Raw genomic sequence first — 27827 nt, 5'->3', positions numbered from 1 at the left:
AAATTTGGGGAAATGGTTTAATATTGGAGACAAGGGCAGAGAACACCACACAAGAACAAACATCTACCAAAAGAAATCTATACTGTCCAAACTACACACATTGTGACAAAACAGTAAAAAACCTAAAACTACAAATAATTTACTTAACACATTATATAGTGACGTCTATAATTGCCTAAAGCTTCAGCTGTACAGACTTCACAGAAACAAATGACACTTACCGCTTTTGAGGTGAAGTGGCACAAGCAAAAAGAGACACAGTATTGTGCTCAATTAACAGACATGAATCAACACTGAGGTGATGCATAAGCAGTATGTGAAAATCAAGGTTGTGTAACTCAAATTCAGAATCAAACTGTCCTTGTACCACATATATGCCAAACCCGGGGACCAGTAAAGACAAGGCCGCAGGAAGAGGCCAGACATTTTTTTCCAATATAGAATTTTTCCTTTAATTTCCAATATAAAAACGATCCACCGGTACAAAATGTGTTAGTACAACCAGCTGTATAAAGAGGAAAGCCTTATATCCAAGGTCATTTGTTATGCAGGCAAAAACACCAAAATGCAATTCCTTTGGCTTTTCTCAAAACACATGTATCTATCAAAATCTTTGAAGGATAATAAAACTATCAGATTACATACAAGCTTAAATGTTACAAAGGAGAAAGAAAAGAAAGGACATTTATTCCACAATATCCAAAAGAGGCAAAGCAACTACAAATTTGATTTGAAAGCACTTCAGAGCACCAGAAAAGGACACATAAACAAACCATACAAGTCGAGTGTAGGGGATGAGAAAGTCACCATTGCCACTTAATTTCATGACCCGTTTCAATATTGTGCTTTTATCTTCATTTATGACATAGCTTAAACAAAGGGATGGGTCACATGGCAATCACTCACTCAACTGATTGACAACTTCTAAGTTTTTGTGGCAAAATTATAACATTATACAATACCTAGTATGGTATACGACACTAATGGTTCTTAAAATCAGATATTTAGAGATTAAAAGGTCAGACACATGGGTCAGTTTCACTGCTCTATTCAATATGATGTTTAATCCCAATCAGATCTATCATTTGAAACAGACACATTGCATTGAACCAAGTTTTATTGATGGAGGCCAGATTGGTGTTTCACCTCACTTTCATTATTTGTTTATCATTTGAAAGAACATCCACAAGACACACTGAAAAGTGATGGTTCACAGATAAAATAATAAAAAAAGGTGCCCCTTTCTCCATAAGGATTCAGCTCAAGTCCCTACTACTACCAATACCTTCTAGGCAGTTACTCCAGATATTATGGCACTTACTTTTTTTTTTTTGTATTTTAAACTTGACATGTGCACCATATATATATATATATATAAACCAATAACTAAGTACTGAATGCACACACCATTTATTTCAAACACAGGAAAAATGTCATGCATTTGTGGTTGAGAACACATTTCACTCTATATGCACATGTCTGATAGTGCACATACCCCCTACCTTGTGCTGGGACAAAATTGTGATTCTTTATTGGTGATCATACCCCCTTTTTTAATTTTTAAGGTCAAACGACTGAAGAAGAAAAACCTTTTTTTTTTTTTTTTTTTTAAAATAAAACCAAGTTATGATTTGAGAGCAACAGTTTTCATTTCATCTTGTGTCTGATTCTGTGGTCCCAAAGAGAGATATCGCAGAAGGTCCATGATAAATTTACTTGTTTTCTAAACAGAAATGAGTTTCCCCAGACACAATAGACCCTGAGTGAATGTAATAGTGCCACAACTATCATAGACATATCCTGATAGAATGCAGACCACTGGGGGTACTACAAGGGTAGGGATGGCTGTGCTATGTAAACTAAGCTTTTTTTTTTTTAGATCAAATGGAATGCTTTGGTAAAATATCTGTTCTGGAGGTTTATAGCATTTTTCCTCATAACACAGGCTATGGGCTTTGTTTTATAGCAAAGAGAAACAATAAGCTAATTAAGGCCTACAGCTGTTTTGCAAAGAAAATCATCTGAGAAAAAGGTGTGGTGCTCCTGTGCGTGTATGTAAACATTAATTTCTGGCAACCAATAAAGTATGTGCAACATCCTAAAAGTTAACTATGACACCGAAAAACTGAGACGCCTCATATATCCTGTGACATTTCAACCAGGGTGGCTAATACCTAATGTGCTCCGTCTGTACACTTCCGTAGAACTAGAAAACGCGTACCTCTGTGCCTGAACAACATCTCATGTGTTCTCATGGTTATAGAGCTGTAGAATACAGATGAACCGTCTTAGAAAAACTGTTTACATGTGAGCATGCTTCAGTGGAAATCTATGTAGACTATGAGGAAAAACAAGAGACTTCACATCTGTATGTAGATGGTTGCACATTTAACAAGGGAGGTTTAAGCATGTCCATCCCATTCAAATGACATGCTTACTGCTATTTCCAAACTTTATCTCGCAAACATAAACTGTTCATTAACACACAGAAAATTAAAACATCCATGTTAGACCATATAAAAGAAATGCACTTGAATTGTTGGCAAACCATTTTCTATATAAATCTCACACTTTGGTACAGAGATTTACACAGTAAGAGGAAATCGAAACAAAGCACTAGATTTAAAGACAACTAAAAATAAAAAAGTTCACAACAGCAATAGCAGTATTGTTAGAAAGCCTGTCATTCTCTAAAAAAAAAAAAAAAAAAAAAAAAACCTTTCTGTAAAACACAACACATTGGAACATCACATACAAATTAAGTCAATTTTTTTAAATCCACAGACACCTTTGTTATCGGGGCAGTTAGTATTTATCCTAATATTCTCCTTTATTTTACATCTCAACAGTAAAAATATAGGTATTCTAGTGTGCATTAAACCACAGATTGTCTAGTTGTGAATCAGTTCTAGAAAAAAGACTATTGTAGGTAGCACGTTCCCAAAATGGGTGTATTTTTTACTTTAAAAAAATGTTCTGTGCTTCCATGAGAAAAAAATCCCAGTAAACCTAAGCATGCTCTTTTCCTTCTGAAGAGGCAATAGCAATGGCCTTGGTCAAAGTATGGCAAATTCAGATACTAACCTTCTCCTCTCTTAAAACTGCTCAGTGTTTTTCTTAAGTCAATGAACAGTATTGCTAGTGGCATTAGATGGTTGTGTGCAAATCCCTGTATTGAACGTTCAAGTTTACTAAGATCTGGGATTAAAAGAAAGAAAAAAAGTATCCCCACAGATTTTTTTTGTTGTTAAATCTGTTTACAAAAATCCAGTCTTGTACAAACACAGGTTAGACTTCAGACCAGCTTGATGTGAAATTAAGTTACATGCAAAACCAAACCAAAAAAGAAAACCAAAACAAAAATGAAGGAAAAAAAAAAAAAAAAAAAAAAAAAAAATTTCACATAACATCTGAACACAGATGGAAGTCAGGCAATGACTAAACTTAAGAAAGCCTTCAGACAATGATGTGGTAGCGAGGCCAAAGGTTTGTTTTTGGTTGGATCTGAGAGTCATGGAGACATGCTACAACAAAGATGAGCAAACAGGGATGGAGGTTTCTTCTGAGGGAAGAAAACAAGAAAATCAAGAGGAAAAGGGGGGAGGGGGGCAAAAAAGAGGGGAAATAAGACAACAAAGGACAGGTGGAAGGGAGAGAGAGAGAAAGAGAGAGGGAGAGAGAGAGTTAGACACATTGCGAGACCACGACACACACAAATATAAGTACCTGTGCACATCCTATTAGGCTACAAACGCAACAATGAGATGTAAAAGCACCAAGTAGCAAGAATGAGGACAATAATGTGTCTGCAATAATGTGTCTGCATGTTACCCTTTAATAGTGAAAAAGGGCCTACAAACACTTACATAGATGAAGTCATGCATCTAGTCTACATTAAGTGGCAAACAAAATAATTTGAAGAAATTTGGACTCAAGCTTCAGTCGATGGTAGCAAACACTTAACAGCGGACACAGTTGGCAATGTGAGGGAACAGGAGGGCATAGCAGAGCAAATAGGCCAAGAAGAGGGCCATACTTGGGCCTTGGAATCCGGGATTTTTTTATTTATTTTATTTTTTTATTTATTGTTGCAAACAGCATTATAATACTGAGCTAAAAAAGTGAGTCCACTCTGTAAATGGAACTACTGCAAAAGTCCAATTTGAGGCAGTGCATTTTTGTATAAAAAATATACATTGTATGTTTTTTTCTAAACCAAAAGGTCAAGCCAGCAATCTCACTGTCCATTTCTGAATACAAACACACATTTTGTTCAGTTTCAATTGAAAGGAAGAAATAACCTTGGAATGAACAAGAACAATTTCTATGGGCAACAACAAAAAATGGTTTGTCGTGCCATGGACAAGTCTTTGACTTGGTTAAGAGAAGTGCAAAGTCTCTTCTCTAAATCATAATACTGTACAGTCAGTACCCATATTCAGTAATCAAGCATAGAACTTAAAATAAGCATAAAACACCTGTCTAAAACATAATTGGATTGAAATGTAAAAGAACCATACTTTCACCAAACTCTGTATTTCATTCACAGCTGACTTCATAAAGAATAAAACAAACTGGACAAATAAATGACAAATAAAAGTAATCTTTGTCCAATACCACAGCTCCTGCCCTTATCTACAGCAGTGTGTGCCTCTGGAGCGTCATAGAGGACTTACCCTTGCAGTGCTAACTTGACAGCAAGGGGTTGAGAACCCCAGCTGACATCAGTAGGGCTTGCTGTCATTCTTGGATCGTTTCAGCTGCACCTTCAGCCTCTTCATGCCGATCTGGAAGCCGTTCATGGACTGGATGGCTGCCTGCGCTGATACTGGGTTGTCATAGCTGACAAATCCTATTTTTTTCATTTACAGAAGTGAAGAAACGTGTTAAGCGTCAGCCTAAATCTCACTTCATTTCAAAGTCAGAAGACAAATGATAACAATTGGTTACTTTGCAGTATGACTGAAGCGAACACTGGGTAAGGAGGCACACGTACCAAAGCACTTGCTTAGATTGGTCTGTTTGTCGATGAAGACTTTGGCAGATACCACATTTCCAAAAGGCATAAACATCTGTAGGACGTCCTGGTCCCCAAACTCCTGTGGCAGGTGGTAGATGAAAAGGTTGGCCCCTTCAGGCCCTGAACGCAGGAGTGAGAAAAGTGAGAATATTACATGTGCACAAAGATCAGATACATTTTTGGTTCAATTTTCTGTGCCAAATACTGCAAATATGAGTATGAAATTCAGTCAGAGCAACAACAATGTTATAGTATAGGGAGGCCAAGAAAAAAACAATATGTACAAAGAGGCTACAAAAAATACAAAAATATTGAGTGTTGCAGAAGCCGCATAACTAAAATCACATTGAAAACAAAACAGTCAAAAAAGGATGTAATAATGCAATACCGCTTGAAGGAGAATTCCGTGGAAATGCATGGATAAAAATAATACCGTGGAAATGCATGGATAAAAATAATACCGTGGAAATGCATGGATAAAAATAATACCGTGGAAATGCATGGATTCCAGTTGCTGCTACTGGAAGAAACTGGAACTTATTTTTGGAATCTGATCCCTTATCATACCTGTTCATTCTTACTCGTCGCTTGACTTATCGCGACTAAATTCAAGATGGCTGCAAACGCTAAACTCCATGAAGATACTGTCTGTATAAATCGTCTTCTAAGTAAACTACCAGTGCTTTTTCAAAGTTCTCAATGTCTCGTTTTAAATGTCAAGGCCCTCGGAAGTCTACCAATGAAGTATGGAGCTACTTTGAGCCTCGTAAATGGTATAAAACAGTGATTTATTTGCATGGCTAGGCCGATGCCCGAGGCACCCCCATCGAAAAACTGTTGGTAGCATCGGCTAACTAGCGCCAGATTGCTGAGTGCAGGGGACAAGCAGAGATGAGCTATGAGAGACATGATAGAGTGTGAACGTATGTTTCAACACACTTTAGGTCAAAATCACACCGGAATTCTCCTTTAATTTCATCCTCTGTCTCATTACTTAAAAGTGGGAACAATCACGTTTTGGGACTACCTCATACGTAGAGAATTTATGAGCCATTAACAGACCTGCCAACCTTAAAGAATATTTTTGAGTAGCACCCGAGAAAAAAAAAATTGCTGAAGTCAGCCTTTATGCATGCAGCCAAAAACAGACATACCTACATGTATGCACACAAGATACATTTTGGATCGCGACCCTTTAATGTCTTATTTAATGTCTTACCGATCTTTAATGTCAGATATCTATCTAAATTTGATCCAATGCAAACTGAATCTTTTATAGTTTCTCTATAATGTTGACGATCTGTTTTAGAGCCCAATAATCCTGACATATGAAAAACACTTGTGTTGGACTGATGTGGATATGTTGTCCATTTTCTTGTCTCTATTCAGTCATGCCTGGTCTATTATGACCTTGTTTCAATCCATTATTATTAGCTATTTATTTTGTAACGAAATACAGCTATCCCTCATGCCAACATATTTAATTCACCTGAATATAGGCTACAGTAGATAGAGACTAATGGACATATCTGCCGTCAGTGTGCAGTCTATCCCTTAACTCACAATAGTAAAAACAAATATTTGTTTTCTTTAGTTTTTTTTTTTTTTTATACATTCAATGTTAAATTATTACCTGCTGACTAATGCAAATTACTGATTGCTTTTAAAGAATTGCAATTTCACATGCTCTCAGTCTCTTTCAGAAGGTGATGCCATTACCCCAGCTAAAGCAATAGGTGCGGAATGTCCATCTGGAAGCCTATTATTTGTTCTCACTTGTTTTCGTGCTCATACACCAGAACAATGATCTACATGCTCCAAAGAAAAAACAAATTGAACACAAGCTCAAGGTCCACTTTCAGACTCGTTAATGGCTGCATTTGACCTTGGAAAAGTTTGCGCTCCCTGAGCGCCTTTTAGTTACGAAAACGTTAACCATCAGCGACACATGGAAAATATAATGCTAACTGAAACAACTGATGAACAAGTAATTACTTTCCAAGACTACATCAAACTATTAGGCCTAGGTGAATTCACAACTCAGTTGAGATGTTTTAGTTTCACAAAACGACACCTGATGGGAGAACGCAAATTTGCTCACCTCATCAAGTCTTTCATGTAACCCACTGTTGGCTGAAGAAAATATAGCGGCCTCTAGTTATATACATAACGAGAGGCCACTATGCTTTGCCAGTCATCCTCACTTGTCACTTTCTCTCTGTAGCTCACCCTTGCATGAAATAGATTTAGGGGAGATTCTAATTCACATGCTCCAGTGAGCTTTCCGGAGAGGTTGGAAGTCTGCTTGTTTTTACGTAGTTTTAAGTAAGAAATCGTACCCGCTTACTTTGATGTGAAAGTGCGTGGTTGCTACGCAAAATGCATATAGGTTGGCAGGTCTGCATTAAGGTGTCAGTCATGGTCCAAGCAAGAGTATAAGTTACAATGTCTTCAACAAGCTTAACATTTTAAGCATTGAATTAGCGTAAACTGCTGAAGACATGTCAACAGAACAAAAAGTGCATGGCCTTTCGCAGTTATTTTTGTTGGTACGCTTATGTGAGGTGTCGCACATGTCTATCTTTACAACACCAAACAAGGAAGTGAGTGTGGTGACAACTGGCTCAACATTTTGCATGAGGGACTGCTGTGGTTGGTGATTTTTTTTTGAGAAACTATGATTGGTCACATTTGCAGAAAAGTTGCAGTAATTGCAGACGAAATTGCAAGGTCGCTCAGAATTCACGGGGATTGGTTGAATTTGCCTTAATTGTTGTGATTGCAACATTCCAAAGTCCTGCAGGGACTGATAAAATGTTGCGTAGATTAAAATATTAACGTTGACCAATTGTCAACATGGCCATATGCTTTATGTAGACTAATCGCAGCAGGCGTATTATTATAGACCCTTTCAACAAGGTAAACAAAAACAATGCTTGAACATTCTATTTGGGCCCCAATCTACTTCCTCTGCATTAAGATAACATATGGAATGTTAAAAAGGAAGTATTGTGGGGCCAACTATGATGCTGATAATGGAACTCTTGAAAGGGTCCATACGGTGTAATGGGACGGTGGCCTTACCTTCCTTCTGGCTTCCTGCAGCACCCTGCTGCAGCAGAGACTGGTTGTAGAGAGAAGGCAGGGCAGAGGCAGTGTACTGCTGCATCCCTGAGTACGCCTGGGTAAGGGCATCCATTGTACCTGCTGACCCGTTGTTTAGACTTGTGCTGCCCAGTCCACCATTAAGGGCAGCCATACCTGAGAGAAGAAGAACAACAAAGTCATTAGGACAGAGTTTGAACAAGCACAGTAGATGGTACCTCAGCAAAATCGGGGTAATATGAAAGACCAATATTTAGTGTTTCCAGTAGACAGGCAGGAGAGTCCGCAACCTTCAAACAATATTGCGCACCTGGTCCAATTCTGAGGCAGCGGTGGTAATAATTTGTGGCAGTGGACCAAATGTACATAGAGGAAACACTGAATACTGTTTTGGCAGATGACACACCAAACACGCTCATGTCCAATAACAATGTGTAAATAATTGTGTGTGCGTGCACAGAACCCCATTAGAAGTCATTGCTCTCCAAGCATTACATATCAACTACAAACAACTACATTTTAAAAAAGATAAGGTCAGCAGTGCATCTCTGGTGATGTATGGCATCAAACTATCGCACACTCTTGGGATGTGACGTCAAAACACAGGCTCTCTAATAAAAAGTTTACAACACTTTGCACAGGTAAGTTATGTGTGTGCGCGTCATCTCCTAACACTTCTAACCACCCAACACGCCCTCTTCTCTACTCCTCTACCACGGTCTCCAACACTGGACTAGTACTAACGTCCGCACCCTTACAGGGAAGCTACACCCGGCACATGAAGCGTTCCATTCGAGAATGAAGCGTTCCATTCGAGACTGGTAAAATCCATTTTAGAAGACTATTGGAATATATAGTGGAATCTAATTGTTGAAGCAGACGCAACGCGACTGGAATGCTTCAGTTACGCACCCAGTGTAGTGTCCCCGTCATCCTCCAGTAATAGCATTGATTGATACCATATTAATTCCTACCCAACGTCTTCTTTGCACTGCATCTTGAATGTTATTCCTTACTTTGGATAAAAGCATCTGCTAAATAAATGTAAATGTGTGCGCACGCAAGTGCCCATGCATGTGTGAGTATGTACTTACTGTTGACATTTCCCTGGAGGGCGTTTAGGCTGCCGAGCCCAACGGATGCCCCTGTAAGGCCCTGAAGGGCTCCCAAAGAAGCCAGAGAGCTCATAGCACTAGAGTTGCCTGCGGCACCTGATGGTTCAGGGGGAGATACAAATGAATGGCCATTATGTCATAGAAAAAGAGAATCATTGGGTAAATCAGGCTAAATCATTGTGCAACCACCAATTCTACAAATTACTTACATTAAATTTTAATGTAGAGAAGGTAAGCATTTCATATGAACTTTTAAAGTTATGTAGAGTGGTTACCCTAGGCCCTATATTTACACTGAACTGCATACAATGTGCACAGTGTACAAGAACACACAATGAAATAAAGGTATTTTCCGCACCTTGGCTAGCCAGACTCCCAAGGCCACCTCCGTTGGTGGAGGACGACATTGCGCTGGAGGGGTTGGACGTCTGAGCAGCGGCAGCTGCTGCAGCTATCGTGGCAAGGTTCTGCAGCTGCATGGCACTCATACCTGAGACATGTAAATAGTTTGAAATCAAGGTGCTGCATTTTCAACACGCTCTCAATCATTATCACATATCTTCCTATTTGGCCTTCTTCAATCCTGTACACATTCATATTGGCCTGGAAATAAGGTGAAATGGCTGCCATGTTACAAAAGAAGAGCTCTCTCCCAAGCAGTGACAACATTAAATAACAACGTGAAAGTTACAAAGTGGCTTTAAGTAGAGGTAATGGCTCAGGGAAAATACGAGAAAAAATGATGCCACTCAGCAGGGAGCAGTCACCCAAAGGGGCTCATCTGACGACAATCCGACTGTGAGGCTTGTTTCTTTTTTGACTGGCATGTTGGAGCTCACTGGTGGGTAAGGATTTTAAGTCAGGGTTTGCATTCTGTCTTAATCCATGTGACTCACCACCAAGCTGCTGCACGCCACTGAACGAACCAAGGCTACTGGAGGAGGCTGCTGCCTGCTGGAGCAACTGCAATGAGAGAAGAGATCACATGCTTCACCATATGAAATCCCCTCCATTTCAATACACAAACCCATTATCAACATGGGGACAAATGCCAAGTCATGTGGCTCATAGAGTGCTTGCAGTACTTATGATACATCATGCACGAGCACAGCTTAACAAGGTTAAGAGGTCCATCATCGCCCCGTTAATGATTTAGGGTGGGGTTTCTCAACCAGGGGTGCGTTTCCCAAAAGCATAGTTATTAACCTGTTAGCAACTTAGTTGGTTGGCAATGGGAAATTGCATTGCAACCAACAAAGTTGCTAACTTAGTTAGCAACTATGCTTTTGGGAAACGCACCCCAGGGTAGTGGTGACCATAGAAACGGCCTGCTCTTACTGCAAGGTATTGTGGAGTGAGGCCGCCCAGGCCTGAGAGGTTCCCCCAGGAGGAGGTGCTGTTGAGCTGCTGCATCTGCTGCAGCTGCTGCTGCAGGCGCCGCTGCTCCTTGTCCTTTTGGGTGTCTGCGAATTTCACCACCATGGGAGAGGAGCAGCCCTGCGGAGGACAAACAAAACAACACACACTCTTTTAGGACAGACAAAACACAGCGATTCCAGTGTTGTCATAGCTACCAGAGATGAAACACAGGCCTGTGTGTGTGGGGGGGGGGACCAAAAGCTCCTCACTAATGAATCAGCAAAATGGGACCAGTGGTTAGATAAGAACAGAGTGTGAACTAAAATCGTCGCTTTCCCTAGTTGTGGTAAAACATTACATCACAGCCACTTTTGTCAAGACATCAATTATAGGCCAAACACAACAATGCAGACTGGAGCACAGGCTGCGCTCTCACACACACACAGAAGTTGAAACCAGGACAATTACTGAGAGAAAAATTGGGGGAGGGGACACACACGGACACAGACACACAACACAAAAATGTACACAATTTCACAAACAAACACCATCAAAAGGTTCAGACAGATACAAAAAGGAGCATCTCGACACAAAGTATTTCTAAAGTCATTCATCAGGCACTTCTCTAATTGTCAGGCGCACATGGAAATGGCTCTTCTCTATTTCCCTACTCATTTCCATGCTTACTCTGAACACCTGACCACTGCAACAGACAACCGATTGAAAGCATGACCTTCGATCTTGGGCATAAGAACTTGTTGTGATCAAATCAAATGAGCAAATAAAGTGGCCTAGAGGGTGCTTGCACAAGAGTCAGCTGGACTCCCAAGTTTTGCATAGGTGACCAAACTGTGCACTGAGCTACTCTGGAATCCCAGAGGACCAGATAAGATGAGGTGTGTGTGTCTGAGTTGGGGGGGGGAATCAAAGAAAGGGCTGAGGGGTACAGTACCTCCATAGTCTGAGAGTGATGCATGGTTTTGATTGCATTCTGTGCCATTGCCCTGGTAGAAAACGTAACAAATGCACAGCCTGTAAGGGGAGGGGGGGGGGGGAGGGGAGGAGGAGGGACAATAGGAGAAAGGAGGAGGAGACAAGAGAGAAACAAAAACAAGACAAAAGGTTTTGACAAGCCATTATGAAAATAACATGACAAAAACAGAGAACAGAGAATGGCATTGAAAGCACACAGAGCCGATCTCATTGGTTAGCACACAGAGAGTAGACACACTCACACAAAGTTTGCGTAAAGATGTTTGAACATGCTGCCACTGGACTGGCATTAAAAGGTACAGTATGAAGTAAGCAAGGCACTCTCAGTTCCCTTTTAAAATCGCCAACAACGGACATTTCGGGCTGTGCGCCCTTCTTCAATGTATAAATGGCGATTTACGAAGTGCTGAAGAAGGGCGCACAGCCCGAAACGTCCGTTTTTGGCGATTAAAAGTTTGAAAGGGGACTGAGAGTGTGGTCCTTGCTTACTTCATACATTATCACTATATGAGGGATTCAGCACCTAGTTAAGTTAAAACCAGTAAGTCAGTTAGTGTGAGCGTGTTGCTTCAGATATTATTAAAAGGTACAGTCCGCGATTCTATCACCACCATACCCAAACTTTGCGGTCCCCTATCTGCGCTCCACCCCCGCGAGATTCATACGCACCCCTGGCTCTGCTGAAGCACACATTAGGCTAACACATTCGACTAACTATCCCAGCCAATCGATATGGTGCTTCAGAACCTTTGAAAGGAGAGGTGCAATGATTGTCTACTGAGCTCCAATAGCCAGTAGTTTTTGCAAAACCAAATTGCAGACTGCAAATGTACTAGATTTTTCCCTTTTACTACATAGAGAGGCCATTATCATGGACATGATCACTACTGCAATTTCAGGCTATGTGAGAAACAGGAAGTGTAAGCATGGAGGCGGTTATTCGAGAACAGGAAGATACTAACCAATGAAAGTCATCCTGGCTCTAAAATTTTTAAAAGCTCATTATTTAGTTCTTGTGAATGTATCATGTTGGACAGATGCATGTGCAAGTGCAGGGGGGACAAAAGACAAGACAACACAAGAGAGGCTTTCAGCATCCACACAGGTCTACAGTGGTCCAGGCACGAAGTGTGCTTTCCACAAAGCCCCAAGAGGTTGGTCAACACAAAGATAAACACCCAATGAGGAGAGGTCACATGTAAGCGACTGACTAGCAAATGTTTAACTTTCCACTACCAGCATAGTGAGACACCAATATTCCCACACTGCAACAGATAAAACGGGATGGACTTTGACTTCATCACATGAGGCATGAGGCAGTCTACACGTTTTGTGCCACTGGAAATCTAGCAGTGCTTTAGAAAAACAAACAAACAAAACAAAAAATGGTATAATGAGAAAGTATGTTTGCGTGATGGACTTTGATACACTGGGGTAATTGGAAGTTAGGGGACCATGTGTTGAGATATGAAAGCGACACAGCGAGCAAGTATGAATCGTATCAGTGGGGTTGAGACTCTGTACGTTTACCAGAAGCCAAAAATAACCTGGTGTACAAGAAAGTGTCCACAAATCATTTGGGGAACGTCTTACGTGATCATGACAACCTTAGCCTAGTTCAACACAGCAAGCACAGACAGACTGCCCATGCTGCAGCAGAGAATAAATCCACAGGCACGCAGTTGACTAGGAGTCATGACGTACACTAAAAATCACCAATTTAAACTACTGCACAGTTCCTGTAAAACTATTCTGATAATATTGACTGTTAGAAAAGAAAAACAGAGTTTCATTACTAAAAAGGCAATAATTATTTCATTTAATTTTATAGTTTCTATTTTAGCACTCATGTTTTAACAAAAGCAAACTCAGGCCTAGATGTTCTAAGAATTACCGTCATATTACTGCCCGTTTCTGACGCCATTTGCACCTTAAAACATGGCATTGTATTTATAAACAGACCGCACATGGATGAAAGAGCATTTTGCCTGCCACTGGAGTGCAGAATGGCAAACTGAGCTTTTCTTACTCATGCATATGCATCTGGTTCTCACAACTTTTTCTGTCATTCCTTGAGGTGGGGAATTTTCAAGCCCCACTTGACCCATCAACCCGGCAAAATGGTAACGTTCAAATATTATTTTTTTTGCATTTTGGTTCCAAGTTACATTTCCCGTCTCGGTCGGCTGGATCGGATGTTATTTTAATTCATATGTTCTGTTTATGTTTTGAATCTATGATAATCCTTGTCAAAAAAAGAGAGGCACATTTTTTTTTTATTATTATTAGCATTTCTTCCTGTTCCTGGCACCCCACCTGTCTATTCCCCACTAGTTGGGCCCACCCCACACTTTGAGAACCACTGATCTATGGGAAGGTCGAGGGGAAAGTGGGAGTATCGTGCGAAAACATGGGAGAAGTGTAATAGCAATTGATTAGGTATTCCGGCATTCATATGAAAACAGTGCAACAAAGTCTGTTTTGTGGTGAAAAATGTCTGCCTTTTAAAAGCAGATGTAATACACATTGCAGTTTGCATCAATTAAAGAAACTTTCAAGAACAATAGAATCAGTCTTCAGTGCACCAGTTTTTCTTACTAGGTCAAAAGTAATCTTAACTTTGGCTTGCCTTACTAGATTTGTTGGAATGAGACCTAGTGGGGGGCATCATGGTCATTATCATTTTTCTGCATGGGCATCAGAGTGTTGATTATCACTTATGAGCAAACAAGTACACAATAATGTACTGCTGTCATATACCGGTACAGCTCGCTCTCTTAAAATGCCCTAGTTCCATGTTAGTTTTTCTACTTCTTCCTTCCTGAGGATGGTTTGTAGTGCTAGGTTTAATCAATGCATCATATCAGAGATATTGCTTATAACAAATTGTTGAAGACAACTGGATGTGGATCTTTTTTTTCAATTTTCCCTTCCTACCCAAAACATCTGGGGGGCTGTATGAAACCTGCTGGTGGGCCTTATCTGGCCCCCGGGCCTCATGTTTGACACCCCTGGTCTAGATAGACTGTACATGTCTGTGTACGCAAAAATGTGAGCGAATTCTGCTTGAGTGTTCATGGTGAGCTGATCTGGGGACAGAATTGAGGCCAGAGCGCTCAATGCACGTGACAAACAGGATGAGGGCTGGCAGACCGGATGGTCAGAACAGATGATGGCCATGGGAACGTGATGCTGCAGTGGCCATTTTCCCCCCACAAACCATCAGAGAAACTGCAGTTTACCCACCTCGGCTTGTACCATCAGGTCCACGCAAAATCCGACATTCTTCGATCTGTCCGAATGGGGAGAACATCATCCGCACCTCATTCTCGCCATACTTTTTGGCCACCATGCCGATGAAGAGTTTGCGGTCCTCCACAGCTGCTGAAAAACAAAAAAAAAAAAGTACCGGAATTGAGTTCCATACTGCATGCTTGTAGCCTGTGTACTCCTGCCATTATGAAGCCTTCTCTTAAAGGAGAATTCTGGTGTGATATTGACCTAAAGTGTGTTGAAACATGATACCGCAACTGCTAGCAACTGGAATCCATGCATTTCCACTGAATTATTTTTGGAATCTGGTCCCTTATCATACCTGTTCATTCGTACTCGTCGCTCGACTTATCATGACTAAACTCAAGATGGCGGTGAACGGTAAACTTCATGAAGGTACTGTCTGTATAAATCGTCTGGTAAATAAACAACCAGTGCTTATTCAAAGTTCTCAATGTCTCGTTTTAAAATGTCAAGGCCCTCGCAAGTCTACCAATAAAGTATGGAGCTACTTTGAGCCTCGTAAATGGTGTAAAACAGTGATTTATTTGCATGGCTAGGCCGATGCCCGAGGCGCTCACATCGAAAAACTGTTGGTAGCATCGGCTAACTAGCGCCAGATTTCTGAGTGCAGGGGACAAGCCAAGATGAGCTATGAGACATACGTTCACACTCGGCATCATGTTTCAACACACTTTAGGTCAATATCACACCGGAATTCTCTTTTAAGTCTTCTGGGAATCCCCCCCCCGCCCAAAATTCTTTAGCCCTTCCTCCAGTCTCTTTGTAAAACCAAAGGCAGCTAAGCTCATCATTTAATCCCAGAAATGAGACCCAGAGAAAGGCTTCAGTGAGGAACCAAAATGTGCTGACAGGGTCCACAACAACTTCATGTTCCTAGCACAGCCGCTCACCATTTGTTTTGTCGGTGTCTGCAGGCTTCATCTGAATGGGATGATGCATCTAGTAAAATAGAGAAAAAAAAATTAAATGACAATTTCAGTAACTGTTGAGGTTACTTTTCAATCACTATACCAAAAACAATGTGATTACGCTCTGCCAAGGACTTATAGAATGTATTTTACATCCTAATGAATGCATTTAACTTCATCCAAAGGCGCTTCAGAGAAATTCCTACTGATATGCACCTGAAACTGTCCACACATCATGATCTTTGCTTAATATCAGCACAAATGTTTCACTGCTACTTACAGGCTGGCTGACACTGCTCTCAAGAGCAACACAAAAAATAAAGCAGAGCACCAGAACTGGCAATGTGCTTTTTTGGGGGGAAAACAGACCAGCATGGAATACAGATGGTCCTCTCAGCACGAGCGCTAACGTCAGGAGCACAACAATGCAGAGTTCGAGTTACGCCTTTACAGCCAATAGCACACTGCTCTCTGCACTGCATGGTTGAAAATGACGTCAATTATGTATTCTACATTAAACTATAATGAATGACTCATGTAAGAAAATAATACTAGATAGGTATAACTTGGCTTTGAGCTGTTCTATTAAGATTGTGGTGAAAAGCAAGATACATGAAGGCACATTTACTACATTGCACATACTACATTGATTTATGTTGCTCAAATGAGATGTAAAAAAAAAAAAAAAAAACTTACCCCAGCTAAGGTTTTTATGTTATGCAATGCATTCTGGGCCTCCAGAGCTGCCTTTCTAGTATAAAATGTAACAAAGCAGCAACCTGCCGGGAGAAGAGGGAGCATTTACAGAACAAGACTTAAAGAGACGGCAGAAAAGGAGCACAGAGTGGAGGCAGGATGCATACAAACACATGACAAGACAAACGTCAAAAAGGGATGCTATAGAAAGGATTACAAAGAGCACTGGACACAAACTGGTACAATGCTCCTGACCGTTTCAAACCTGACTGAATTAAAATCATGACAGAGGCCTGAACACTCAACACAGGCAGCAGTGTTTTACATAACGCAAGGGTGCTCATGCCCACACTCAGAGCAGGAGGAGGGGGATGCGGGTGGGGGTGGGTGTGTGTGTGTGCAACAGAGCAGGCAAGAGAAGAGATGGAATGCGCTCTACATCTTGGCGTCCCAGTAGAATGCCAGTGGCGACTCAGGCTGCCTGTCAGTAGCGCTGTAAAGTGGAGCACTGCAGAGTCTCTGACCTACATAACAGAGCCCTCCACTGCTGCTGATTCTGCCAGCCTCCACCGACTGCAGGAGCTACCGACTGGTGAAGGCGGCAATGAGCGCATGGTTCTCTTTGTGCGAAGGCTTCAATGGCTGTTATATTTAGCCGTTACGACATCAAGGTGAATAGGTGTGTTTATTCCTGCCTCTATTCACAGGCTTACGCTATATCTACATATTCAGTTCACATTAGCCATGGAAATCAATGACCGGTTATGCACATATGCAAAATATGTGGTCGTCATGGTAACGGCCTGCAGGAGAAGAATAGGAACATCTCGTCAATGGAAATTCACCAGCAAAATCAATCTGGATAAAGCACATGTTACGTACTACTGCAGATCCATGCATGTTGAGCTGAAAATGAGACAAACCAGCAAGAGCATTGAGTAATGAACCAGAGCTCTGCTGCTGGAACTGCTATCACAAGGATACAACTTGTGTTATTGAATTTCTGGTGAGAGATAATCACCTGCCCTGTTTAGTCGGTGGTATTGCTATGGATGTGACAGTGACACCTTAATCAATTTTAAAGCTCTAAAAGATCCACTATTGAAACCACTCCTACTAATAACATTGGTAATCACACGGTCAATTTAATCTAAAGCAACACAGAATCACCTGCCAATGCGTCAAAAAAAAAAACTTTCCTAAATAGATTTACGCACACTGACTGGAGGGGCACGGCTTGGCATGGCTTCAGATTCCATGGCATATAGCAGAGGCCAACTATGCCCTGGCATCTATGGACACCCTGCAGCATGACAGCCATGTGAAACTACTGCAAGCACGGGGTGAAGATCTTGACACTGTTGGTGTTATGGGCTTCACACATCAGTAAAGATCACAACAACAGTACGACACAAAAAAAAAAAAAAAAAATAAATAAATACTGGCTGTGATGTAGATACCCAGACCAGAGATAGGTCAGGATGAAATGAAACGAAAGTAAAGCAGGCCAGATGTGGTAGCAGCTGTGGTTGACATCAGCTAATGCAAGCTTACCTTTGCTCTGGGGCGGGTTCTGAGTGCGATCGCGAAGAATGTTAATTTGGTGAATGGCACCAAAAGGCTCAAACAATTCCTTCAGCTCTGTTTCTGTCCAGGACCGCGGGATCTGCCCAACAAACATCTTGATTGTGTCTGGATCGGGCTGGTCCAAATGCTCTAAAGACCCATTCATGTTGTTGCCAGTGCTGTTGCTGTGAAAGAGCAGAGAGTGGATTTTGTTTTACATAACGATAGCGACACATCAATTGTAAGAAGGGAAATTCGAGTTTATGTGCTTTCCTATTTAAACATTCAGACACTGACACTCCATCTAAGATAAATAAGATAAGATTTTATTAAATCCCACACCTGGGAAATTTACTTGTCACAACAGCCCAACAATGCATAAATAAAAAGTAAAAAAGACAATTGTAAAAAGAAAAAAAAAACATCTTTAATAAAAGTCAAAAAAAGTCAATGCAAATGTTACCCCCGACCCAAAAAGTAACCCCTTTCATATGATCGAGAGGAGAGCTGGCGTGAGAAGGAACCTGACTAACATGACACATCATACATGTCAGACTCACATGCCTTCATCTCTGACTGAGATGACATGGGGAACGTAATATTGTGGTAAGATGGGCAGCCATGAAATAGCCTTGAGTCTAGAAATACCTTTGAGTACATTAAGTGTTGGAAGAAAACATGAACAAATCAAACGAACCACACAAAGACAGAGGCGATGGGGAAACATGGGACTCAGATAATACTATACAGACCTTTGTGCTCGAGTTATCCATCTCTTACACATAGAGCTCAAACGTTCAGCTGAAACACCAAGATCCTTAAAGGACTTAAATGACATCGCCCAGTTTAAATGCTAACAAAAGGTAGCTGCTAACACCACAAGTGTGGCTTCCTGTTAGTCCAGAACCTTGCAAGATGCAGTCAAGTAATCAAACACCACAAAAAATGCCTGTGTCAATGTCCTCCAGAAGATTGGTCCTCTTGACAAACTCAATAACCATAATCCAAACATTTGCGGAGATGATGCTGGACCATATCTTCCTCAGTGGCTTGGTGACAGCACAGGGATCGACTTATGGCTCCCCTTACAGAGAAGGGCTAACAAAAGGGTATTGTTTGAAAAGGCTGGCAAATACCATTCACGATTCCCAGAGCAACACAATAGCCCAAGTGAGAGATGGACGTCATAAACACATCGAAGGCTGCCCCTGCCAGCCAGTAGTCCGGCTGCCCATGACAAATGTGCTGTGTTAGGGGGTCGAGTTGTCAGTGCTCATGCCCAAACGTGTGACAAACCCAGAATGCAACTCCCTAGAGGTCACCAGGTATGATCAACTTCGCCCTTAACAAATGTGTACGTTGTCTAGACCAAATACTACTCAGAGCCAGTGAGAGCCAATCCAAAAGCACAAGGCCTGTATAGGCAGCCCATGGCATCATTTCCTACTGCCAGCTGTGCTGTTGGGGACCTGCCAAAACACACCTAACAAATACATTACAGGTTGTGAGCCCTTGAATTTCACAAAACTCATCTCAATCATTTCAAGTTTTACCTGGAAATAACATGTTTATATGTAAATCAACTTTAGAGAACATGGCGGTTCGCAAAATGAGACATTTTGCCTTTTAACCTGGACTCATTAAATTGTAAAGACTAAGTTCTTCTACAAAACAGTTTTCGATTAAGAAGGCATGGTCTTAAGCAAGAGACAGATTTTTTTTACTTGTGGTTTGAGACAGGATTCACTCACAACCTTCTTCTACCTCACAGATTGTTGAAACACGCACTGGCACACCAGCCCACAAGTTTCTATTACCCAAAAATGGGTTTATATCAGAACGCGATCAGATAAATAGTAACTGCCATCTTTAATAACTGCCATACTGTATACCCCAATTAAAGTCTATGTCACTGTTTAACTGGCTTCCTCTCAAATACTTGTTTAACTGCAAGCAAATGACACCTCGTGCCTGGATAAGGCTGCGAGCCAGAACAGAAAGGTCAGGTTACTGCTACATACTCCTCCTCTCTCCTCCACACTCCTCGCCTCAGGTCTGATGAAAGCCTTGGCAGATGACTGTCTCAAAAGACTGTTGAAACTGAAAGGTATAGAAACAGTCAGCTTTGCCATCAAACTACTTGCTTTTGTTAGAATACGCAATAAATCCATTCAATTACAGCACCAAAGTGAATAAATGTAAAAGCTACTTCTATCAAAACTGACAAGTTATCAAAAAGCCTTCACCATTAAATTTGCATTGCACATCCAGGCATGTGGAAATTTGCCTTCGACTGTTGAGATAGCTCCTAGTTTTGGCTGTTTGCATCATCAGGTCATTACAGTGCCTTGGGGTTTTGTTTACCTACATGAACCTCAAAAACTCACCTACAAGCCACTGCATTGTCTTTGTCGTTAATGAACTATAAATTTAAGTGGGGAAATACTTCCACCAGTTTCACCTTGTAAACTTTTCGATCGACTTCATTGTTACCCCTCAAGGGATTTTTACTTTTACTTACATTTGATGCAAATTTGTCTTCAATTCAAGCACATCAGCATTATCTTTGTCATCCCATTTATAATCACTATCATTTTATCGATGTCTAATATATGTCTCCCCTTTGACCTATTTATTTATTTATTTACTTATTTAACTTTTAGGAACAAAGCCATACACCACTCAGCATCTTACCAAGCAAATGTATAGCAGACTAGCCAGCCAGAGCTTCAAGCATGTGATGCATCATTAATATATTGTGCACACATCTTCAGATTTCAGATTATTTTAAAATCATGTGTGTGACAATTATATATTTCAAAGTTAATCGAGTAAATAATTCCACACACTGGTTGCTTGCAAAAGAATGGAGTAGGCATAACTAGGACAGTCTTCCTGTAAACAGTGGCCTATCAAACCGTGATTTAAATCATTTAGTAGATTTGTACCAAGGTACTTGTATAAACACCATGATTGTGTCAAACGGTCAACAATCTTATTCAGTTAAATCAGTAGGCTTATTCTATTGTACGCCCAGGTGTGCCTTCCCAATAACACGTTGACAGTATCCTCAATGGCTTTATGGCTCAATCGACCTGGAATTGGCGAACCTGGGAATTGCTATACTTTCTACTTCCCCACTAGCTGAGCAAGCCGATATACTCAGCTTTTGTCAATTTCTGTTGACAGTATAGTGGACAAGAGATGCACTGATATGGAATTTTAGGGCCGATAACAATAATCAATATTTATCTGTTTGTTGTGGTAAAAACAATACAATTGCTATAACTACAGGGAGTTTCACAATCAGGGTAAGTGTTTTGACTAAAAATTAAACCTTATTGAAATATCATTAGTTACATAAATGAGAAGTTGCAATTAGAACGCCCCCTTGAAGTTGTAACTCTTTTGAACCCTGTGTACCCCGAATTCAAATGCCCAAGATAGCTGTGCCCAACTGTAAATGAAAGCCATAGGAATGTATTGTTTATTAGCAGTTCTGTCCTGTCTCCCATTTCATCAAATCAATTGTAGAGACAATAATGTTCAACCTCCATAAACCCAACAAAACTGAGCCTGGCTACAGTAGAGTCCCATGTGGGAAAGTTTCACCAAAAATAGTTACTGAGGCCTAGTGGAGGGTAGGCCTACTTAGCCTCATGACAAATTCAATTAAAACAGACAATCTAATTAGGTCTTTCACTCACTAAGGAATATATCAACGTATGAAAAGTTCTCAATACAAGATCAAAAAGATGAGGCAACTGTATAACTGAAAGGCACAGAATTGTGTTTACAAATAGACATGTAGACTCTTAGAGCAGTGAATGAGGTGGCTACATGCAATGAGTTCCGTCTTAAACACAATCTCATATGCTGCAATAACATAATTTTCACCAACTCCTGTATGAATAGGTCTATACCCTTGGCATTTTCGTGACCTTTGTCAAACATGAAGACCACTCTCTGGTTAGACCTAATTTTAGTAGTCTATTAAGCACTCTGAAGTTCACACTAATTAATCTGTTTTATTGCTATGCTTGACAGCTACATGCTCGGTCCTATGGTGTTAACACAAGGTATCGTGTGCAGTTTCATGTCTGATTAGTCTGGAGGCCTGGGAGAGCCAAACCACAGCATTTTAAACTTAAAACACAAGATCCTCTCAAAACCCAATGTGAATAATACAAAGCCCACAAAAATAACAAAGCTTCCATATGGAGCAGATATTCCCCCACACTGCTGTCAGCGTAAACAAGCTCTTACATTAGTGTACTGAACATTCACAGATCTACACAAATTATTGAAAATACTTCAACTGAATCTCAGACAAAACATGAAGACCCATGATATGAATTTTAAAAATCTGAGAAGAAAAAAAACAAGCACAAAACTATCTCTGATCTCTACAATGTTCAGGCTAAGAAACGTGCCTAACACCTTTTCTACCACTCATTAATTAACAACATTAATTAGCCTACATTGTGGAGATGCATTTCTATTTCAAAATAGGCAAAACCCAAGCTATACAAGTAGGAATCGTGAATCTAACCTACAGAATTCAATTCAAGTTGCTAACAGCCCATATGCTAGAGACTATTGATGTCACCAAGCATGTGGTTTGCAATGCTATTGCACAAGTTAAGTTAGGCTCTCACACGTCCTGTAATGTCAGCAAAATCCATTGCTTTACTAGTGCCTTAATATACAGCACTTGAAACAACAAGTTCTTATTTAGCTTCAAGAATAAGTTTACATGTAAGCTTATACATATAAAAAACATCTCTTATGATCACAATGTTGTAATGATCACGATGTATTCGTGCTGCGTGGTGTGGGAAGACACGTGTTATGAACAGCTGTGGGTTGACATCAAGGTGAAACCAGAACCCATGGACAGCAAAGAACTCCCAACCTTAATGGACATTAGCTAGATAGACTGCATTACCTACATTACCTGTCCTATATCTGCTCCCAGGGACAACAAGCGCACAGTACCCTAAACAAAAGCAGTGTAAAACACACCCAACTGAAATATTTGGGGAAAATGACACATAGTGGACGTATATAACACAGTTTGACAATAATGTACTGCAACAATATATATATGCATTGAAACACCACTTACACAATTGCATTAAGCAACTAAGTTAACACGTGCCCATGTGTCCCCAGCCTCCATTACGTGAGCCAAAGCGAGCTAGCCAACCTCAAAGCCCAAATAAATGCCAAGTTATAGATATCGTTAAATATTCGTATGAGCACAACCAACACATCCATTTAAATATTTTAAAACGGGTGTTCAGTAAACACTACAAAAAATATTTGGGTAACGTTAACGTTATTTCCAGAATACGTATATTATGTAGCATCATAGCTAGTTAGCTAACGTTAATTTGAGCAAAATAGGGGAGGTGGCCGCGCGGGCTGGACATTAATTCGCTTAACCACACACAGATGGACCGAACTGTTTATTCATATGAATTAAACAAGTTACATTTTCCTTTAAATCTATCAGGTGATCTTTTATTTAAATGGTAAATCATATGTTTCCTAATAAACATAGCAACCTCCATATCTCGCCCTTCACACTACAGTTAACGTTAGCCACTTCAGCTAGCATGTTAACAACGCACTTTAAAGTGAACTTAGCCAGAAGGTTAACGTGACTTCCTCATTTCCATACACAACCCTCAAAAATGGCTTTCGCCAATGCGCTAGTCTTCTTGATACACCCATCTTAAATCGGTTGATCAACACCACCGTGAAAACGACAGGCTGAATCACGAGACGCTGACTGCTAACAAACGTTAACATAACGCTATGCCTTTCACACATTGAAGTAGAACTAGCGAGCAAGCCAGACAGTCAAGGATTGATACGTTTTAACGACATAAATCATATTGGCCCAAATAATCCTAACATTACTTTTAATTCTATTGCAAGTTAAGATGTTCAATAACCAGGAGTTTCAAGTAGTTAGCATTTCAACATTAGCTAACGAGCTAGCTAGTGAAGGGTTGATACCGTTACGCTCCCTGGATAATTTGGGTAGCCCAAAATAACGCCACGCTATTACCCTCAGTGTGTTATTATTAAGTTTAGAAAGGCAAAATTACTTACATGGTATCACAAGAACCCAGCAATCGACTATCGGCTTTCATATCCGGATGGTATTCAAGACTATATGCAGAAGTCATGGTTGCATGTAGCTAACTAGCTACCACTGTGGTATACGAAACACGCGCGACTGTCTCCCCCCGCTTGTGTGATTCAGCTACTGCGCTAGATATGTCATAGAAAGACAGGTGCAAGGCCTCCCCTCCTCAGCCAAAGATTCTTTACTACTACCCAGTCCCTTCTCTCCGCTCTTTCATTGTTGTTCCCAAAATCCTAACCGAAAATTTGTCCTCATGGCGAAAGATGATGTTAGCTAAACTAAATGGGTCAGAAGAATGGCCTTTTAACGGAGGCGTGGCTCTCTCTCTGCAAACCATAGGCTACCGAAACACCCATTCTGAAACCACAGGGGGATTTGAATTATTTAAATATTTTTTTTGTTTTACAAATAACATTGCGATGTTATGCAAATGACGTTACTTTAATCGTGGGCACCATTGTAAACTAGGCTACATAGCAAGATGTTGTTCCGGATAGCACCTCGTGAAATACTGGAATAGACTGAAACAAGCTGCTAAATAAAGCAGGAGTGGGGATCAAATCATTTTGAAAATCTAAAACAACCTATCTTCTTAAAACAGCAAACAAATCATACACACACACACAGTTTGGACGTTATAGACGTTGTGGTGCTGGGGGTTGGGAATAGCCTGAAAAACCCAGCGGGACACTTCACAATTAGCCACTCGGATTATGCCCATTTCCAATACAAAAACATCAAAATGTAGCCTAAATGAACTCGCTGCGCAATCAATTAATGATTTGTTTAGGTTACTGAACCTGTAGCCAGTCTGTGATCTCACCTAATCCTATTTCACCATATTAAACCTAGGCCTACTAATCCCCTTACATTTATCCATAGTCTTACAATGTTGTTCATGTTTATGTTTTTGTTAACCTAGGTTACTCTACAAGCCTCACCACTAGTCTAGGAACCTTTAACCCTCTACATTTCCACATGACCGGCTCTGGCAAAGATGACACAGAAAACCAGTCACGCGTGTTGGTTTAGTTAGTCCATCCTTATGAATACTAGGCACCAATCACATAACATCAACCACACAAGTTCAGTAGTTCTTCACATGCTTAGGCCTATTTGTGGAAGGCAGAGGTTAATTAAAAGGTGTTTAAAACTGAATATTGTCTCACCCCTCAGCCAGATGTCATGATAGATGACATTTATCAGGTAATGTTGATTCAAATGTTGCTGATTACATGACAGGCAACACCATGATTCAGCCTAACAATGTGCATTATAACAACAAAACAAGGAGATACTTCAGTTACCTAATCCTGAGAAGAGATATATGCATCTTGTTATCTTTAAACAGGAAGATATTTTCACATATTAAACAGGACAATATTTTTAAATGTTATGCCTTTCAGGGACACTGTTATTTTTCTGTCTTTTAAGATTAACAATAGCAATTACAGTCCAGACCACAGTAAAATGCATGCCCAATTTCCATTGATGATGAAAAACAAGGCCTATAGGTAGAGAGCTGAAAGCAACACATCCTCAGACACAAAGAAAACACAAATCATAGGCGGGAAACCAGATTCTGCAACGATGGGAGGAAATGTGCACCCGTACCTTAACAGTAAGTCCTCACTTCTCACAGGAGTACAAGATGGGGGGCAACGCATGCTGTCAACATTCAAGCTCTACACCGAGGCCAGATAGTGGAGCACTCCAAAAGCACTGCTTAGTGTGTGATTGCCTTGAGAAATGGCTCCTTTCTTTGCTGTCTCTCTCTCTCTCTCTCTCTCTCTACAATGAAGAAGCCTAGATTCAGTGCAGTGAAGTGGAGCCCAACCCCTCTGCTGACTGGCCTGGCTAAAATAATCCTTTCTGACAGCTCATCCTGCACTAATGCATTGTGCTGCCTAAGGCAACCACATTCAGATACCATGAAACCTTTTTAAATCTTTTTGAAAAACAAAAGATTTTAAAAAATGTTTTCATATCACTACATTGTTATTATTATTATTATTAATAAGCATTATTTTAAAACATCATTTATGGGAGTTTTCATTTCTGATTTATTCATGAATTTTGATTCTGCTGCTGTCTCGCCATTTTTATGTCTGTTTTTAATTGCAGTAATACTACATAAATAAAAAAAAACATTTGTAAAGTATGGCCCATGCACTATCCTGTTTCATATCACCAAAGGGTAAAATGTCGACACCTGGTGGTAGCTTTAACTGCTACAACTGAGCAGAAGAAATACTGTGAATTACTCACTTTGAGCCTGGTTGACACCAAACCAATTCTCAAAAGAGACACTTTTAGCTCACTTTCAATGGGTGCTCTTTTAAGGGGCTTTTAATATAATTCAGCCAGCACTGTTGAGGATGAAGCTGGAAGGAGATGGGGTGGACTGCCACCTGGCTGCATGGATCACCGACTACCTCTAACAAAGTATGTAAGTGACTTTGAGTCTAATGTGGATCTAGTTGACTTGGATCATACTCAGGTATTCATTTGGAAGCCCAGATCCTACCCTAGACTAGTGATATGTATAATTCTTCTATGATATTACACCACCATGTTGCCATGTAAAGGATAATGGACGACACGCCGTTCGACTACTAGACAAAGTTAATACACATTCTAAATGGTAAAACGGCCCGACGCGAAGCGTAAGAAATCTGGACTGCATACAGGCCATTTTAGCACTTGGAGAGTGCAGTTTGTCACTGTTTTCCTGTAATATCCAAAGTCTTCCCTGAAAAAGACGGGAAAAGATTGGAGAATATGCTGCTCAAAACCTGTGTTCCAAAGACTGTGTTCATAGAGAATGGTTATCGGTTATAATAATTTTCTAGAAACAGTTCTGGTTTTGATGCAGTGCCATCTGAGGCCCAAAAGACCACGGCCATCCAATATGTTTTTTCAGCCTGTCCCTTGTTTAGAAAAAAAATCTCTGCATTCTCTGAATATTATGTACCGTACTAGAGATGATGAAATCCCCTGGATCAGGCAGGTAGGAACTGGCAGGCAGGCTCAGGACGACTGTCCAATGGGGCAGAGCAGGAACAATCATGGCAGACTTGAGCTGGGCAGGGCGCAGGCAGACTCAGACACAACAGACTCAGGCACGACAGACTCAGACACAGACACAACAGACTCAGGCACGACAGACTCAGGCACGACAGACTCAGACACGGACACGACAGACTCAGGCACGACAGACTCAGACACGGACACGACAGACTCAGACACAGGTTTAGGAATAGAGGTTGGGACAGCTGTAGAGATGGGAACGTAGACAGTGACTGGAATGATTACTGGGATGGTGACTGGAAGAATAATGGGCATAGGGACGGACTGGGAACCGAGACATCCAGTATAAGTAAGTATAAGTATATATACTCTTTTGATCCCGTGAGAGAAATTTGGTCTCTGCATTTATCCCAAGCCGTGAATTAGTGAAACACAGTCAGCACACAATGAACGCACAGTGAGGTGAAGCACACACTAATCCCGGCACAGTGAGCTGCCTGCAACAACAGCGGCGCTCGGGGAGCAGTGAGAGGTTAGGTGCCTTGCTTAAGGGCACTTCAGCCGTGCCTACTGGTCAG

General features: G+C 40.8%; 1 protein-coding gene across 8 annotated transcripts; it reads right to left on the bottom strand.

The window, feature by feature from the left end:
* Positions 1-25981, bottom strand: LOC125303009 (CUGBP Elav-like family member 2). 8 transcript variants are annotated; one of them, XM_048256455.1, is made up of 14 exons: positions 25834-25981; positions 18048-18244; positions 16494-16576; positions 15780-15828; positions 14839-14976; positions 11552-11631; positions 10579-10737; positions 10137-10203; positions 9599-9730; positions 9220-9336; positions 8105-8281; positions 4997-5140; positions 4677-4852; positions 1-3562 (listed from the first exon to the last, which is right to left on the bottom strand). In XM_048256455.1, exons 1-13 carry the CDS (start codon positions 25884-25886, stop codon positions 4725-4727), a joined length of 1524 nt encoding a protein of 507 aa, XP_048112412.1. In that variant the 5' UTR covers positions 25887-25981; the 3' UTR covers positions 1-3562; positions 4677-4724. The 8 variants fall into 8 exon arrangements, with proteins under 8 accessions (XP_048112412.1, XP_048112414.1, XP_048112411.1 ...); XM_048256457.1 differs by having other exon boundaries at positions 14839-14973; XM_048256454.1 differs by lacking the exon at positions 25834-25981 and adding an exon at positions 24183-24548 and having other exon boundaries at positions 14839-14973.
* Positions 25982-27827: the final 1846 nt, after the last annotated feature.

This window comes from Alosa alosa, chromosome 11 (assembly GCF_017589495.1).
Source record: "Alosa alosa isolate M-15738 ecotype Scorff River chromosome 11, AALO_Geno_1.1, whole genome shotgun sequence".
Lineage (NCBI taxonomy): Eukaryota > Metazoa > Chordata > Actinopteri > Clupeiformes > Clupeidae > Alosa > Alosa alosa.
This window is presented reverse-complemented; position numbering and strand designations above follow the sequence as displayed.

What these genes read in the sequence shown, in the direction of transcription:
- LOC125303009 (XM_048256451.1), bottom strand. Translation starts at nt 18,897, where the DNA reads ATGTCATTTAAGTCCTTTAAGGATCTTGGTGTTTCAGCTGAACGTTTG. An exon ending in TCACTCCACAATACCTTGCA is followed by an intron (nt 10,204 to 10,578) that starts GTAAGAGCAGGC and finishes CTCTCATTGCAG; the next exon opens with TTGCTCCAGCAGGCAGCAGC. An exon ending in TGGCGTGCAGCAGCTTGGTG is followed by an intron (nt 9,731 to 10,136) that starts GTGAGTCACATG and finishes TACATGTCTCAG; the next exon opens with GTATGAGTGCCATGCAGCTG.